The sequence below is a fragment of the Podarcis muralis genome, chromosome 3 (genome assembly GCF_964188315.1).
Source record: "Podarcis muralis chromosome 3, rPodMur119.hap1.1, whole genome shotgun sequence".
Taxonomy (NCBI): Eukaryota; Metazoa; Chordata; class Lepidosauria; order Squamata; family Lacertidae; genus Podarcis; species Podarcis muralis.
In genome coordinates, this window is record NC_135657.1 from 66,211,027 (window position 1) to 66,227,685 (window position 16,659).

Below are 16,659 nucleotides of genomic sequence, written 5' to 3' on the forward strand. Positions count from 1 at the left end.
TGCAACATCAGATACCTATCTTAGAAGGGGTGGGGACTGGCTCTCCTCCCATTCCATCAGCCATTTGTTGGGCAGCAAGAAGCCAATTTATTACTGTGCACCCATATCAAACACTGTTCTTAAAACATTATTAAATTCATTATGCCATATTTTATTAGAGTACTTATATGTCATTATTTCTATCATCTATCTATCATCTATCATCTATCATCAATCTATCTATATCTATCTATCATCTATCTATCTACTTCTTCTTTCAGCATTTTATTTTAACCTTCATTTTCTACCTCTTTTTGAGGACCTTTTATGGTTTTCTTCGAATAACTCACAAATTATGTGGTATATATTTTAATTCATAAGGAGCTTAAGGTGCTGAAGTGGTGGTACTAGTATTTGTTGTGAACATTAGGTATACAGTTAACAAGAAAACATATTTGTATGTGGTTTTCTGAATACTTAGGTATCACAATTGTGAAAAAGAAAATGATAACGGTATGTGCATAATTGCAGAGTTTAATATTGCTCCTCTGCTGGAAATAAGACCAGACTCTTGTATCTATAATTTATTACTTATTTCTACTAGTATTAAGACTATTTAATGAGAATATTTCCATACTGCCCAATATCTAACATCCTTTGGGTGGTGAACAAGAAGAGCAATTAAACTATAACTATTAAAGCAAAAATAAAACAACACAAAACTAAAATGTGTAAAAACGGCAGCAGCAAGACCTGTGCTGTGGAGGATCATAAAGTAGGTGCAAGGGGAACCTATCTAGGGAAGACATTCTAGAAACAAGGTGCCACTGCCACCAAACAGGACCTTAAATGGTGAGGACAGCCTGAGAGGGGCCTCTGCAGATGACCTAAGAGTCCAGGAAGGTGACAGTATTTGAGATACTCTGGACAAAGCTGTTTAAGAGTTTAAAGAGCAGCATAAACACTTTGAAATGAGTCTGGTGTAGGTGGAAAAGTACTAGTTGAATGTTATTCATCAGCCAGCTCCAGTAGCCCAATTTTGAACCAACTAGAAATTCTGAGCTGTTTTTGAAGGAAACCCCAAGTGCAACATATTGCAACAATAGTTTGCATATGGGGGCATTTTGGCAGGTGCCTCCCCAGAGTACGTCCATGGTGTTACAAATGTAAGAAGAGCTGCAGTTGCTGAAGCACTATTTTCTGTTGCACTTGGTTACCTTGCTTGAGCAGAATAATAATAATAATGATGATGATGATGATGATGATGATGATGATGATGATGATTGGTATGGCTAAAAACTAGAGGTGGGTTTGAAAATTCAACACTCCTGCTTGAATTCTTGTATCATGGCAGGCACACAACCAACACTGAGCTGCCTCCCCACTTCAGTTCTGCTTTCACTCCAAGCCCTGCACCATCTGCTACCTTGTTCCCCTCTCCCAAGGACAAGGTGATGGGAAGAATAGCCATGTTGAAACAGGATGAGATAGCAAGTGATGCAGATACACCCCTCTCCTACTTCTGATAAGTGATTCTGGCCATGTCTTCTGTTGTTGGGGCATCATTGAGCTGAACTACAAGCCCTGTGATCCCCATCAGTAAATGACTTTGCCTTTATAATTTGCTTGAAAGAGGAGAAGCCTTACAGACTTCACCTTTAAAATCATTTCCCACCTGCTACCCCAACCCTTCACCCCATCACTTCTCTTCCCGTCAGTGAACCCCACCACCACCACCTCTTTGGGTGAGTAAATGCATCAATTGGGCGATATGAATGCTCCTTTCAAACACTCTGAACTTCCCTCAAAGGTTTTTGAGCACTCAGTGGGCTTGATTGATTTTCAGGGCAGCCCAAGGCTCCTTGAAGAAGGCTCAGAGCCAGGGGATTTGTGGTGGGACGACTGTGAGTGGTCAGAGGGAGAAGAGCGAGCAGACTGGGAGGAAGAGGTGTCAGGAGCAGAAGAGGCAACAGGGTTTAATGAGCAGGAAGAGGTGGTGGCAGAGAGCAGTGCAGACTCAGAAGCTGAGTGCAGGCAGGCTGTGGAAGAAGTCTTTTCATCCTGTTGCACCCAGCTCTCCTCCCTTCTGGTATCCCGGCACACACAGAGAAATGAAGAGGAAAGAGGAACAAGAGGCAAGAAGGCAAAGCCTAAGGCTGCTGGGGAAGGAACCAGGAGAGGAGCCTTAAAGAGTGGAGGGAAGGTGTGGACCTTCAGTCATCGCAACTGCTTCATTGGGGCAAGACCTCCTGGCAAGAGTTGCTGAGACTATTAGGCCTGAGCTGTGATTTGTTCCCTTGAATAAAGAGTTAACTTCACTGGCCTTGGGTGATTTATTGTTTTATTGCTGACCTACCAACCTGGACACCCAGGATTGTATATGTATGTATGTATGTATGTACATGCATATATCTCACATACCATTCCTGGCGCTATTCCCCTTTTGTTTACCACAGTTCTGCCTTCTGCAGGCTCCTCCCTTTGCACGGTTGTATCACAGCTGACTAACAAGTCTCTTAATCATATTTTGTTTTTCATTATATTTTATTTTTCATTCCATATGTTTTATACAGTATTGTACAAATAATGGAAGCATAACAATGGTTTATTCCAGTCTATGCCAGATACATAGACAGGCTTCCTCTAGTCTAGGCCAAAGTTTTGGTTCTCTGAAGATGTGCAAATAGAATCTGTGTGACATTTTAATAAACAGCAAATTGGTTCGGGTTGTATCCATCTGTGGAATGGGAAGCAAGAAAGTTTGTTTCCTGGAAGACTGAAGAAGAATATCTGTTAGAAGTTGAGTTCCAATGGCAGAATCACTAATTCAGCAACAAGCCAATTGGGTTTATACTAACGTGACTTCTGATCTTAGCTACCCTGAGGTTATAGGAACTGAGCTGAGGTAGTAAAGCCGTCATATGGTAACCAGATTATTTGTTATGGCACTTCACTTTTTAAAGATACTCTTCCTGATCCAAAACAGGGTCTGTGGTATCAGGTAGGCAACAACCTGCCTGTGTATTTAGCATATTTGGCCAGGGGCAAATTATTGGTGCCCTTAAATATGCTCACATTTTTGTGGATCACATCTGTTGTCTGCAAAAGAAAAGGCACCCACACATTTAGGATTGCTTCATCAAAGTCAACTTTTTAGAGAATTCAACTTTTTTTAATCAAAAGGCTATCAATCAGTCAGTCATTATTTTTTTTAAAAAGTGTTTATAAATTTACCAATAAGAACATCTAATTAACATATCAAATCAAATCCAATAAAAATAAATCAGTCAGTCAAATTAATGTGTTTTATTTCCCAAACTTCTCTTCTTTATATTTTGCATTCAGGGCAATCTGTAAACAAGCTCACCACTGATCCACTGAGACTCGTACATGGTGCAGTGGAAGATACAACAGACTGGGTGTATGGCTTTCTTTCATTATTGACCGACCTCATATTTGAAGATGAAGATGAGAGCGAAAGAGGTATTCTGATGCTTTCAAGTGATTGGTTTTGTACAGCTGCATTCTTATCCTGCCGTCCAGTAGGGTCAAGCAAAATAGATAGCTAAGAGGCAAGAATTCACCAAGTGACCACTATAGCCTGACAGCTGGCATCTCATTTGAATAGCTCTTGTATGGTATTTAATGCTCCATTTATGGAAAGAAGGCCAGAATTACAATGTTGCTGTTATTTTTACTTAAAACTCTAGTTGTGCTAGATTATACAAAAACTGGAAAAGTACAATGCAAGCATACAGCCAAAGAATTAACTTCAAGGAGCAGTAGCAACTATTCCCAAGGCTCTCTACTTAATTTTGAATACCCTTTGAGCAATGAATGGGCACTGGATACATTAGAATTCAAAGACCAACCTTGTATTTGATACTGAGCAGTAGTTGGCATTGTGGCTGGAACTGACAATAGCGGTTGAGTTCTAATGTGCTACCTGTGGTCTAGGCAATAAAAACACTGGCCGGAATCCAGGGAAACTGCACAACTAACTCTGCAAGCCCAAAGAGGCTTTTGATTATTTTGTTGCAATGTGACAGGGGATACTTAAACAGAAGAAGTAAAAAGCTGATATCTGTTGTCTCCTGTGCAACTCTAATGGAACTCCTTAGCACATAACTAGCACTTTTGAAAACCTTTTGTTAATTTCACTTTAAAAACTCCTGCAATGCAGGTAAGCATAGCCAGCAACTTGGGCAAAATAATCAAAAGCCTCTGTAGGCATGTGTTTCTATTGCTTTAGGATTGTAATTAAAATGCATTACCCCTGACTGCAGTCTACTGTGACACTCTGTTAATGGAACATCAAAAGATAATCAGTTTTGTAGTGGATAGGTACTTGGGTCACAGGTGACGTATGTAATGCCTATTATTCAGCCAGTAGAACATAAGATTCTTAATCTCAGGGTCAAGGGTTCGAGCACCACATTGGGCAAAAGATTCCTGCATTGCAGGGGGTTAGACTAAATGACCCTCATGGACCCTTCCAATTCTGTGATTCTAGTCATTACAGTGGTACCTCGAGATGCAAACGGGATCCGAATGTAAGACACGACTGCATGTGTGCGGGTCGCGTTTCACCACTTCTGCGCTTCTGCGCATGCACATCACGTCATTTTGACCGTCTGCACATGCGTGAGTGGCGAAACCCGGAAGTAATGCGCTCCGTTACTTCCAGGTTGCTGTGGAGCGCAACTCAAACGCGCTCAACCCGAAGCGCATTCAACTCGAGGTATGACTGTATTCCTTTGTAGCTTCAGAAAGCACTCTTCAAAAGAAATACCATTAAAACCCAGCTGGAATTAAAAAATGAGTTCCTCCAAATAAGATTCATCAGTTTGAAGTAGTACCCAGTTTTCCCCACCACAGAGCTCTTAAATAAGAATTACATGTGAATACTAACCAGCAGGTCTTGCTGACACTAGACTCTATTCTGTTGTGTACTTCTGAAGTTCCTCAATATAATCCTTGACAAACTTGAAATAGAATTTTTAATTTTTTAGTTTTGAATGCATCAACAATAGGCTTTTGAGGCTCTGGTCTAATCTCAGAAACTGCTTCTGGGGAAAAGCATACTATGTATAAATCATGAAATAAACACAAAGGTAATGCAATAATGCAAACACACTTGCAAAGGGAAACGTGAACATTATAGAAAGCCTGTCATAATTTATCAAAACCAAGACAGCTAAGAACAATAACTTCAGGGCTACTTTTATGACTTTAAGAATTTCACATTATGAACTCCTCCTAGAAAATCTGGATTGGGAGATTAACTTTATCAAGCCCTGAATCTGAAAGAGATCCTATACCTTTTAAGAGTTAGCATGGAATACATTTTTGTTTTATTTTTAGTTTTGTTCTACATTCTAAAAAGGATATGGTCTGTTTGGATTTCGGTAATTCTAAATTTAGGAAGAAATATGTGATGACTCAATACACGATGACTAGTTCTTACAGTTTCACATTTCAGGCTATCAAGGCATCAATGTTCTCTTTGGGATCCAAAAACATGGGGAATTTTGCAGTCCCTTCATCCAACTTCACCCCACCTGAGTTGGGGGAGTGGTACCTTTGGGGGAGCACAAAGAGTGCAATTGGAATAGGAAATTGTGGGAGGCAGTTCCAGTGTATGTGACCCACATGTATCTTGACCCACATGGGTATAATGTTCAAACTCCCATTAAGCCTCTCATTATGTGTGAGCCCAAAAAAGCTACAAACTCCCTGATCTACATATGAAAATAGAAGCATCAGAATAAAAATCTCTCAGTCTTTCTATTTTCATTGTCCAACTCATAATGCTTGAGTGTATTTAAATATGAAGATAACCCAGATGGAGTTATATATATATATTGCTAATATATGATTATGCTGCTATTCATCTGGTTATTCTTTTCTCTCTTGGTTTAGGTGAAGTGGCGCCTTCCTTGAAAATAAAAGGTTGGTTTTGCTCATCTTTATAAAAGGTCACATGCTTTGTTTGATTAGATGGGTATTAGGCAGGAACAATGCCGCTGTATGCTGCCAGTGCTTATTGCTAATTACATACATCTTTCTACTAATTGAGCATCCTCTCTGTAGATTAAAATCATTGCCTGGCATGCAGGATAGTTTGTTCCTGTGCTGTACACACAGAGTATCAAGCTGGACTGCTGAATGTGAGTGTCAAAGGGATACTGCTTAATGGAGACAATACATGCACCCAGGCTACTAAGCTCCAAAGGGTTTGCAACTAGAGTTCATTTTCAGAGCATCCTATGCATTGCTAACCTGCAATAACAACACCTGAATTAGACTGCTCTGTTTGTTTGTTTTTTCTGGCAGAGTTCCCATATCTTTAGCAGCCTGGCATTTATTAATTCAAGAGCAGATTCCCTCCACCCCCTTCACTGTATTAGGAAAAAGCATATTGGATTCTGCCTATTTTCCAGCTGTTATAGGCAATAAGCCCCAAAGAAGCAGGAAAAAATGAGAGATTGTTTCCCGAAGTCCCTTGAACAAATACACAGACTGACAAGCAAAAGAGCATGGCAGAAATACTTGGGAACTCATTGCTCAAGTCGTCAGGACTTGTTATCTTAACAGAACAGAGGGGAGACCAGAATGAAATGAAAACAAACCCACATTTTGATTTGGGAAAGTCTGCCTGTAAAGGTTCCTGATCCGTTTTCAATCAGATTGAACAGCCTCCTATTGGCACCAAAAGCCTTGGTTCCTGATATTACAGGACACCTTACTGACTGCTGAAGAGGGACAATTTAAATGGTACAGAAATTAGCGCAAAAATATGCCTGTGCTATCATTCAAAGCTTATACCTGGCCTTGAGACAACGCAATATACCAGTGTTCTTCAACCTTGGGTTCCTAGATGTAGTTGGACTGGAGCTCCTACCACCCCTGACCACTGGCTAAGCTGGCTGGGTTGTAGTAAAATATGGGGGATCCAAGATTGAAGAACACAATACAATATACTGAGCAGGGATGGAAAGGAAACATGGTTGCCAGAATCAAGAGAGGACATGCCTTCTGCTCCTCTTCTTGTTATACAGAAGGAAAATAAGTAGTATCAGGTATAGCTTGCTGTATGTTTGAATTTTGAATATACATACCACATTTTTTTTAGCTGAATGCCAGCAAAGAAATAAACTGTGGGCTTGATCCAGAACTCTACCCATGCTCTACTGGAAGAAAAGAAGGGAGGAATATTCACTAATTCCCCTCTTTCCCCTGCAGCCCACTGGATGTTCAAAACAAACAAACAAACAAACAAACAAACAGACAAACAAACAAAGGAAACTCTTGTGGGGGGCTGGGAGACCCTCAAGAACAGCAGGAGCCTCTGCTGGATCTCAGTCCTTCTTCTGTGAATGGAAGGCGAGTCTGGATCTAACCCTATAACACATCGTATAACATAACAAGTGTCACTTCTCCTGAAGTACTATGACAGGAAAATATCAGCTTCCAAAAGATCTCCCTCCTACACAACTATTTAAGGCACAGAAGAGGAGTACTGTAATATATTGAATCTATTGAGCTAAGATGAAGTGAGAATGAGGTAGGAAGAATCAGCCAACAATGAGAATTCAAGTTCAAGCGACATGTGAGAGTGTAGCAGAGCGAGGGTGGCTCAGCTCCCGCCTTCATGAAAACTTCAGACAAGAGAGCTATGATCACAAGGGGAGCCATTCTGATTTCTGCATTCCCCCCCCCCTCAGATGGGAATGTAAAGCTGAGATAGGTGGATAGGGCCTTCATTTACAGCAGGGGCAGTGGTCAACCTGTGCCCTGCCCCCAAGTGTTGCTGGACTACAATTCCCATCCTTGACCACTGCCCATGCTGGCAGGGGCTGATGGGAGTTGGAGTTCAACAACAGCTGGAGGGACACAGGTTTCCCATCCCTGTTCTATTGTCTGGCCAATTCCTAATACATTATTGTATATTTTTCTGTGCCCAGGTATCAGTTCCTATCTCACTATCTCAGAGATACTAATACTAAAGCAATGCTTAATGGTAAAAGAGAAAGCATTGGCAATTAGTACCCTGACTCTGCATAAGAAGATCCCCTCTAGGTGAAACCTAAGGCTCATCCTGTCTAGCATCCTGATCTCACAGTAGCCAACCAAATGCCTGTGGAGAACGTGAGAGCAATAGCCATCTCCTGCTTGTGTTTCTCAGCATAGTGTCTCAGATACAAAAGGTAGCCACTAATGCATAACCTCATCCTCCATCCATACAGAAGTGGATCCAATATAACTTACTTTCACATGAACAGCTTATGCCTGGAATGCAGAAGAACAGTTTATTGAAATATACCTAAACTGCAAACTAACCTTACTGTATGTTTTTTCTCTCTCTCTTTTTAGAAGGAATCCAACCACCGGTCAAAAAGAAAGGTAAGCAAATTTCAAAGCTAGTTTAGTTTCATCTTCTACCATAAAATTTCAGATGTTCAAAAATGAGAGGATCTATTTCCCAGCCTTATCCCTGCTGAACTGCTTCACTGCCATGGGCAAGAGAGCTACCTTCAGAAAGATAACAATGGTAGAGTGGATATAACATATATGGATAACATGTGAGATTTTGCCTGAGAGAGAACTGTTAAAACTGTTAGGAGCCGAGTTAAAGGGCAGTTGTGACATCATCAACCAGTATATCCATTTTTGCATGACCAAGCATTCTAAACAGCAATTGCTAAATTGGCCTATTTTGCAAATTTCAAAATAGCTATAAGATATTTAATTTGGCCTATCAGGTGGCAAGGGCAGTAAAAGGGGGGCGGGAAGTGACAAGTTGCAGGATGTAGAGGCCAAGAAAATGGGCGAGGAGGCAAAGCCAAATTTTGATGGGCTACCTCTAACCCAGCTACAGTTCATCTCTATGCTTATATTTAAATATACATTGGTGGCTGACTTCAGACGGAAAGGCCACAGCTGAAATAGAAGTGGAGGTGGGAAAAGGCAAGAGACTGATCTGATGAGGCAGGGAATGGAGAACAAGTGTGGAAGGGGAGAGGAACAAAGGAAATAAAAGTGACCAAAACCAGCTGGGAAGAGAGGTTGTGGGGTTGACAGTCATCCACAAACTCCATAATACAGCCGCACTGTGAGTTGGGGAAGGCCGCTCCCTCCTCAGGCTAATTCCACCTGGCCCAGGGGGCGGGGCCCAGACTGACTCACCACATCTTTATGTGCCCCCTCGCCCAGCTTGTCCGGAGTTTTGGGCTGGGTTGCCATCAGTATGCCGATGACACCCAACTCTATCTGTTGATGGATGGCCATCCTGACTCGGCCCCAGACACACTGACCAGATGTCTGGAAGCTGTGGCTGGATAGTTACGTGGGAGCCGGTTGAAGATAAATCCTTCGAAGACAGAGGTCCTCTGGCTGGGACGGGGCGATATGGGATTGAGGGGGCAACTCCCATCTCTTGCGGGGGTGCAATTAGTGCCAGCATCGTCCGTTAAGAGTTTGGGTGTAATCTTCGATACCTCCCTCTCTATGGAGGCGCAAATTACAGCTATAACAAAGGCGGCATTTTTTCATCTCCGCCAAGCTAAGCAGTTGACTCCTTATCTCTCTCACCCTGACCTAGCTACTGTGATCCACGCAACGGTCACCTCCAGACTGGATTATTGTAACTCGCTCTACATGGGGCTGCCTTGAGACTGACCCAGAAACTCCAGCGGGTGCAGAATGCCGCGGCGAGACTCCTTATGGGGTCTTCGCTGCGAGATCATATTCAGCCGGTACTATACCAGCTGCACTGGCTCCCGGTGGAGTACAGGATCAGATTTAAGGTGCTGGTTTTAACCTTTAAAGCCCTATACGGCCTAGGACTCTCGTACCTACTGGACCGCCTCTCCTGGTATGTCCCACAGAGAAATTTACGGTCTGCAAATAAAAACATCCTGAAGATCCCAGGCCACAGAGAGGTTAGGCTGGCCTCAACTAGAGCCAGGGTGTTCTCGGCCGCGGCTCCAATCTGGTGGAACGCTCTGTCACAAGAGACTAGGGCCCTGTGGGACCTGACATCTTTCCGCAGGGCCTGCAAGACAGAGCTGTTCCACCAGGCCTTTGGTCAGGGCGCAGCCTGATCCCCTCCTCTGGCAATCTGCACAGAATTTTGCTTAATGGTTGCCATCAATTTGATTTTAATTAATTTTATAATGAATGTTTTTAGAATGTTGGATTATTTTGATTGTTGTTAGCCGCCCTGAGCCCAGCTTCGGCTGGGGAGGGTGGGATATAAATAAAAATTTTTATTATTATTATTATTATTATTATTATTATTATTATTATTATTATTATTTTCCTACATATTCCCATCACTTGGTGTGTGGCTCACTAGTTATAATGTTTAGGAGATAAATGATTTTAGAAAGAACTAGATATAGAAATAGATAAAGTTATGGCCACAAGCAGGCCACAAGCACTGCTTAAAAGCTTGTTACAGTCACTAGTTATTTATTGTAATTTCTTTTAAATATTGCAGTGTTCTAATACCTATTGTATCAGCCTGCCTAACTTCCTAGGTACTAAGTCTCACTCAGCTCAGTGGGAATTGCTTCTGGGTAAACGTGCATAGGGCTGTGCTATAAATAAGGAGATGCCATTTAGACTCTGACACTGCTGTCCCAAAGTAAAAATAAATATTGACCAAAGAGCTTTTTAAAAATTAAGTGCTATGGATTCATGAAATCCATTATCCATTGGAATCCATTACCCCATTACCATTACTCTTTGAAATCATTAAGATGTAAATGCATGAAGAATGGCAGTCAGTTCCACCAAATGTTAAGGTATAACACCCACCCCACCCCTGCCCACAGCTGTAATAATGACATTTCCACATATTGTGACACATCAAAATGCTTGGAGGTGAATCTGGAGCTTCCTGCTTGAGCAACATATCCAGCAATTTCAATAAAAAAGAACATCAAGACCGGATAACTTTTTTCCAGTGGGTGTTCTGTATCTCCAACATTTTTCATTTCCATAAACCAAAAAGCCTAGGCAAAGACCTGGAAATTAAATCTTTTCCAAAACAAGTTGTTTAGTCATGTCCAACTCTTCGTGACCCCATGGACCAGAGCACGCCAGGCACTCCTGTCTTCCACTGCCTCCCGCAGTTTGGTCAAACTCATGTTGAAGAAGAAGAAGAAGAAGAGTTTGGATTTGATATCCCGCCTTTCACTCCCCTTCAGGAGTCTCAAAGCGGCTAACAATCTCCTTTCCCTTCCTCCCCCACAACAAACACTCTGTGAGGTGAGTGAGGCTGAGAGACTTCAAAGAAATGTGACTGGCCCAAGGTCACCCAGCAGCTGCATGTGGAGGAGCGGAGACGCGAACCCGGTTACCCAGATTACATGACTACCGCTCTTAACCACTACACCACACTGGCTCTCAGTGTGGTAGCTTCGAGAACACTGTCCAACCATCTCGTCCTCTGTTGTCCCCTTCTCCTTGTGCCCTCCATCTTTCCCAACATCAGGGTCTTTTCCAGGGAGTCTTCTCTTCTCATGAGGTGGCCTCAGCTTCAGGATCTGTCCTTCCAGTGAGCACTCAGGGCTGATTTCCTTAAGAATGGATAGGTTTGATCTTCTTGCAGTCCATGGGACTCTTGAGAGTCTCCTCCAGCACCATAATTCAAAAGCATCAATTCTTCGGCGATCAGCCTTCTTTATGGTCCAGCTCTCACTTCCATACATCCAAAACAAGTAGCAAATGTAATTCCTGGAGATGGTTAATGACCGCAGATAGCCCTATCCTTGTGGGTCTTTGGACCAAATTGTTGTTGTTGATGATGATGATAGCCCTCTCCCTAGCTTTTGATCTTCTTACTAAAGAATGCTAACACCGGTACTTGTGACATCAGAATGCTGCCATTTTGTAGCAGTGTAATCTGGAGTTTGTGGGTTTGCAAGTGAATTTGCAATGTGTGCTGAATCCTGCAATGGGATGCAGAGCAGGGTGGTGGGGGAAAGGGAGGATCAGGGGATTTGTAATGTACTGGGATATGCATTGCCAGTTAATCTCTTGAGAATCTGCTTTCTTGCTTAGAGAAGAGTTGGGGAATCCCAGACCTAGAGGTTGAATGTGGTCTGCCAATCCTCTCTACCTGGCCTGTTCTGCTACTCTTCTCGTTAGGTCTGTTCTGTGTCCTCCTCTAGTGATTTTACCTGGCTAGAATGTGTCCTGTGATAATACCCATTGCTTGCCTGGATGGAGGATGGAAAGCGCTGTGTGTCTGGCCACACCCACTTTTGCCATTTGGGAGGCTGCCCAAGAAGAAATATGTCTCTCGAGTTTCCCATTCCTGAATTAGAGTCACACCTCTGATCTTTTGCTCTATGAAAAAGTGTATTTCTCTGTGTGTAAGGCAGGAGATGTTAAATAAAATTAATATGCCATTAAGACTACTGAGAATGGTTTGCTTTCATAACAAAATCTAATGCTATACGGCCTCTGCACTGTCCCAGGGCCTGTCACACACCTGTAAATGTTAACACCTTGTTGACATTCTGCTGTCCCCTTTCTGTCCACCTGCTTAGGACTGAAAATTCTTATTCTCCTTTCACTTCAACAATCTTTAAATAATATTCAGGGGTGGCAGTAACATTTTGGTAATGTTCATGTTTATGGAAATTGTTTAACCAGCCAACAAAAAACACCAATCCTTATCTAAATCCAAAATCCCTCTTTCAAACTGCAGAGCCACTTAAAATACAAGCACTAGAATAGCACAACGCTCTCCTGAAACCTGTGGGGTTTTATAGAGTTTGCCAGTATGGCTGATGTTGGCACCATTTGGGTAATTAGTTATTCCATTCACTCGTCTCTAAAGAATATCCCAATTTGCATATTTAGTGCTTTCAGAGTTTAGCTGATTTTCTCTTTATATCTCCATATGGCACTGTGCTTCTTTTTGTATGTGAATTGCTTTTACAGTGGACTGCAATGGGGGCTTGCTGCCTCTTAACTACTACTCACCGGAAGGCAATTTTGTGAATCTTCTTGCAAAGCACTTTGTGTTAAAATATACACACTTTTATTTTGGAAGACTGCAGGACTGCATAACTGTTTTTGTAGTGCATAACTGTGCATGGGGAGGCTTCCTGAAATCAGTGGCCACCTTTCAGGCATCAGGAAAAAAACACACAAAATGAATGTCCTTCATAAATGAATCCAGCATGGATCCATCCATACCATTAGCAGCACATCTAGAGTAAAGGACCACACCTGAGCAAAGAAATTATCATGTTCAGTCAAAGAAAACAGTATGCTTAATTAAAACAGGAGGTGTAGCTTAAATTTCTGTTCTCTTTGCACCCTAGGCAAAAAGAAGGCAACATGCTGAGATTATGTTATGCAGAATTATTAGATGGGAATTTAAGGAAGGTACAGGGAAGAGAGATATAGCTACTGGTATGAGAATAGAAAGGAAACAGAAGAACAAAAGGCTTTTACATTGTGTGGAAGCTCTACTATGATTTGGAAAACCTCATGAAAATGGAATAAACTGTCCTGTGAATGCAGCCTTGGTAGCAGTCCACATGGAAGGGTGGTGGTGTTTACCTGACCTTCTGCCACCAGCATCACTGTGCTGTACTGGGAGGGTAACAGGGAGGGATGAGGTGGCAGGGAGGTTGGTGCAGTGCAGATGCGCCAGCAGAGCCAATCCAGTACTACTGCTGGTTCACCATGCTGACCTCCTTGATGTTTTACCCTTCCCCCTGTTGGTAAGTATCCAACGGCAGTGACAGGTCAGGAAAACACCACCATCCTTCAACACTGACTGCTACTACTGGTGAGACTTATTGCCACTATAGCCCACTATTGTCAGCTCCAGTTGAAACATTTGCTTTATGTCACCACATGGTTAGGCTAGCTCTGAATTTAACCATCCCAAGGCCATAGGGTTTTCTGGTAACATTATTGTCACTATAGTAGCATACATGAATAAGTTTTTATATGGTTTAGGTAGTTCGGTCCCTATAATTCTCAAAAGAAACCCTTCTGGGGTTTTTTTTACTAACAGTGTTTTAAACATCCTTTTCATTTCATTATGTTTCATTTCCCAGTAAGCTTTATCCTTACTACAAGACCACCAGATATGATAAAAAGAACCTTCTTACTCTTTACATTTCCAACACTTATTTGATTTAGATTCATACATTTTTGCCAATTTGCCTGGTGTTGGATACCATTGGTATATCATTTTCATATAATTTTCTCTTAGATCATAACATGCTGTAAATTTTATATCCATATTCCACATTCCTTCCCATGCTTCCCTGTCTGTATTATGACCAATATCTATTGCCCAGTGTATCATTGAGGATTTTACTTGCTCATCCTTTGTCTCCCATTCCAATAATATTGTATGCATTTTAGACAGCACTTTTACATTACATTCCAACAGGTCTCTCTCCAGTTGTGATATTTGTTCCCCTTTGGGGGATCAAAAGTACTTTCATGCAGTTCTCCCATTTTTGCCTTATTGCCCAACAAAGAAATAATCAAAACTATTATCTCTCAAATCAAAACACCTGCTGCTGTGGAGAAGAAGGGATGTGTTTGACTTGCTGGCACTAATATTTTCATCACTGAGGGCTTCAATAGAGCTACACCCCAGTGGGGAAATCGCTTAAAATTCTCAGCAGTAAAGCCTTAATCCATGATAAATCTGTATTGCTCTCTTCCTGAAAACAAAATAGACTTGTATTTGAATGCATCATAAAGTCAGACTATCTCTTTGGTAAACACAGAGCTGCTGGGTTTTCTAAGACCTGAAAGTGGTTGTTTGCTTCTCAGTGGTTCCAAGTAAAGTAATTCGGGGAGGGTGTACTGTATAATGGTTCCAGGACTGCAATGGAAATATTTTAGAACAGTTAAGATTCTCAGCCATAGTATTTTTGTTTACTGTGGTACACAGAGCAAACTGCTTGATCTTAGCACACTACGTCTAGCACAGCAGTAAGAAGGCATATACTGATCACAAACTCTAATCTTCTGCGTGTAAAACTAAAGGTAATGGACCCCTGGATGGTTAAGTCCAGTCAAAGGTGGAGCTCATGTCGCTTTCCCATCATGTCAGTGGGATATTGTGGAAAGCCGAATGGCCTGATAGTGAACACAAGGAAGCAATCAATCATACTGAGTCACATGGAGGAGTGTAGCTTGTAGTGGGGACTCTGGATTAGCTGCATGTCAAGTGACCTTTCAAATATCTAGTGTGGCCTTGGGCTTGCCGATTGGAAGGTTGGCAGTCCCCGTGATGGGGTAAGCGCCCATTGTTAGTCCCAGCTCCTGCCAACCTAGCAGTTTGAAAGCACATCAAAGTGCAAGTAGATAAATAGGTTCTGCTGCGGCGGGATGGTAAACAGTGTTTCCGTGCGCTGCTCTGGTTTCGCCAGAAGCGGCTTAGTCATGCTGGCCACATGACCTGGAAAAGCTGTCTGCAGAAGCAGACAAACGCTGTCTCCTCGGCCAATAAAGTGAGATGAGTGCCACAACCCCAGAGTCGTTTGCGACTGGACTTAACTGTCAGGGGTCCTTTACCTTCTTTTTTTTTTAACCAATAACTTATCTGCTTTTTGAATTCCTATATTGAAATAGCATTGTGTGTTTCTACAGGAAGTTGAGGTGCTCTGTCATTTGTTATGGTTTAGGAGGATAGCTTAGAGTCATAACAGGCATTTACATGAATGTTTCGTGAATGCAGATCTGCCCACTGTACATCAGATTTGACGGGCTATAAACACAAAAAAGTAATTCTGTGTCTTCAAAAGACCAAAATGGCTGCTCACCCCTTTCTTGGGTGAGCAATGGTTGTGGTCCCTCACCCTCACCTACCATTCCTGGCAGCCAGAATACACGTGGTGGGCTGGTCGCTTGGGAATTCCTCAGCCAGCAGGGTCATAGGGCACGACTTAGTGCCAAAAGCTTAAGTTCAAAACGGGCCAATCAGAGACCCCCCCAGATGGGCAATGTCAACGCATAAAAGCTGATTGTGTGTGTCTTACACAGTGCAGTCGCTTTTGGGTGAAGTGGTGCATCACCCTGTCCTGAACCAGAAGTGTAATCAGGGTACACTGTTAGAGGGGTCTTGGTGAAAGTCTATGTCCAGAAGCCAAGTGTGGGGCAGACAGGCCATAGAGCTTCCAGTGGCGACCTTAGGGCAGTCACCTCAGTAGATCAGTGTCTTGGGGAAACCATAATCCTTGACACGGCCCTGAAAAAGTATCAGGCCTCCCTCAAGGAGGCTGGGATGGATATATACCCAATGCCTGAGCCAAATTCCTCCTACATTTTAATGGCCATTTTAATCCAGATCATTGTCTGATTGGGTTATTTTATTGCACCTTTCTTTAGTCACTACCTAGGGGAGGGTGGCACTGTGACTGGGACCACAAAATTAACCCTGCTAACCTACACAAATACACTTTGTCTTTGTTTTTCTCTGTTTCTTAAAGATTTTTGCCACCACCATTCTTCCACCCATTCTTTCTCAATCTCATCCTTTAGTTTTTTTCATCTTCTAAAGGCATGCTTATTCACCCTCTAGATGCTCCATGTTTTTCATGTGCCCAGTCAACATGCATGTTCACATGCCCTCTATCTCCTGCTCTTTGCTTGCTCTGAATACAGAATGTACATTGGCTGATT

At 42.3% G+C, this 16,659-nt stretch overlaps 1 protein-coding gene across 14 annotated transcripts in view; it reads left to right on the top strand.

Annotated features, from left to right (window-relative positions):
- TRDN (triadin) overlaps positions 1–16,659 on the top strand; it is a 163,230-nt gene that overhangs the window by 26,875 nt on the left and 119,696 nt on the right. For all 14 annotated transcript variants that reach the window (XM_077926033.1, XM_077926028.1, XM_077926036.1 and 11 more), the window contains 3 exons: positions 3,325–3,462; positions 5,902–5,931; positions 8,356–8,385. In XM_077926033.1, coding sequence (XP_077782159.1) covers positions 3,325–3,462; positions 5,902–5,931; positions 8,356–8,385 — 198 coding nt within the window. The remainder of the gene's footprint in view (positions 1–3,324; positions 3,463–5,901; positions 5,932–8,355; positions 8,386–16,659) is intronic.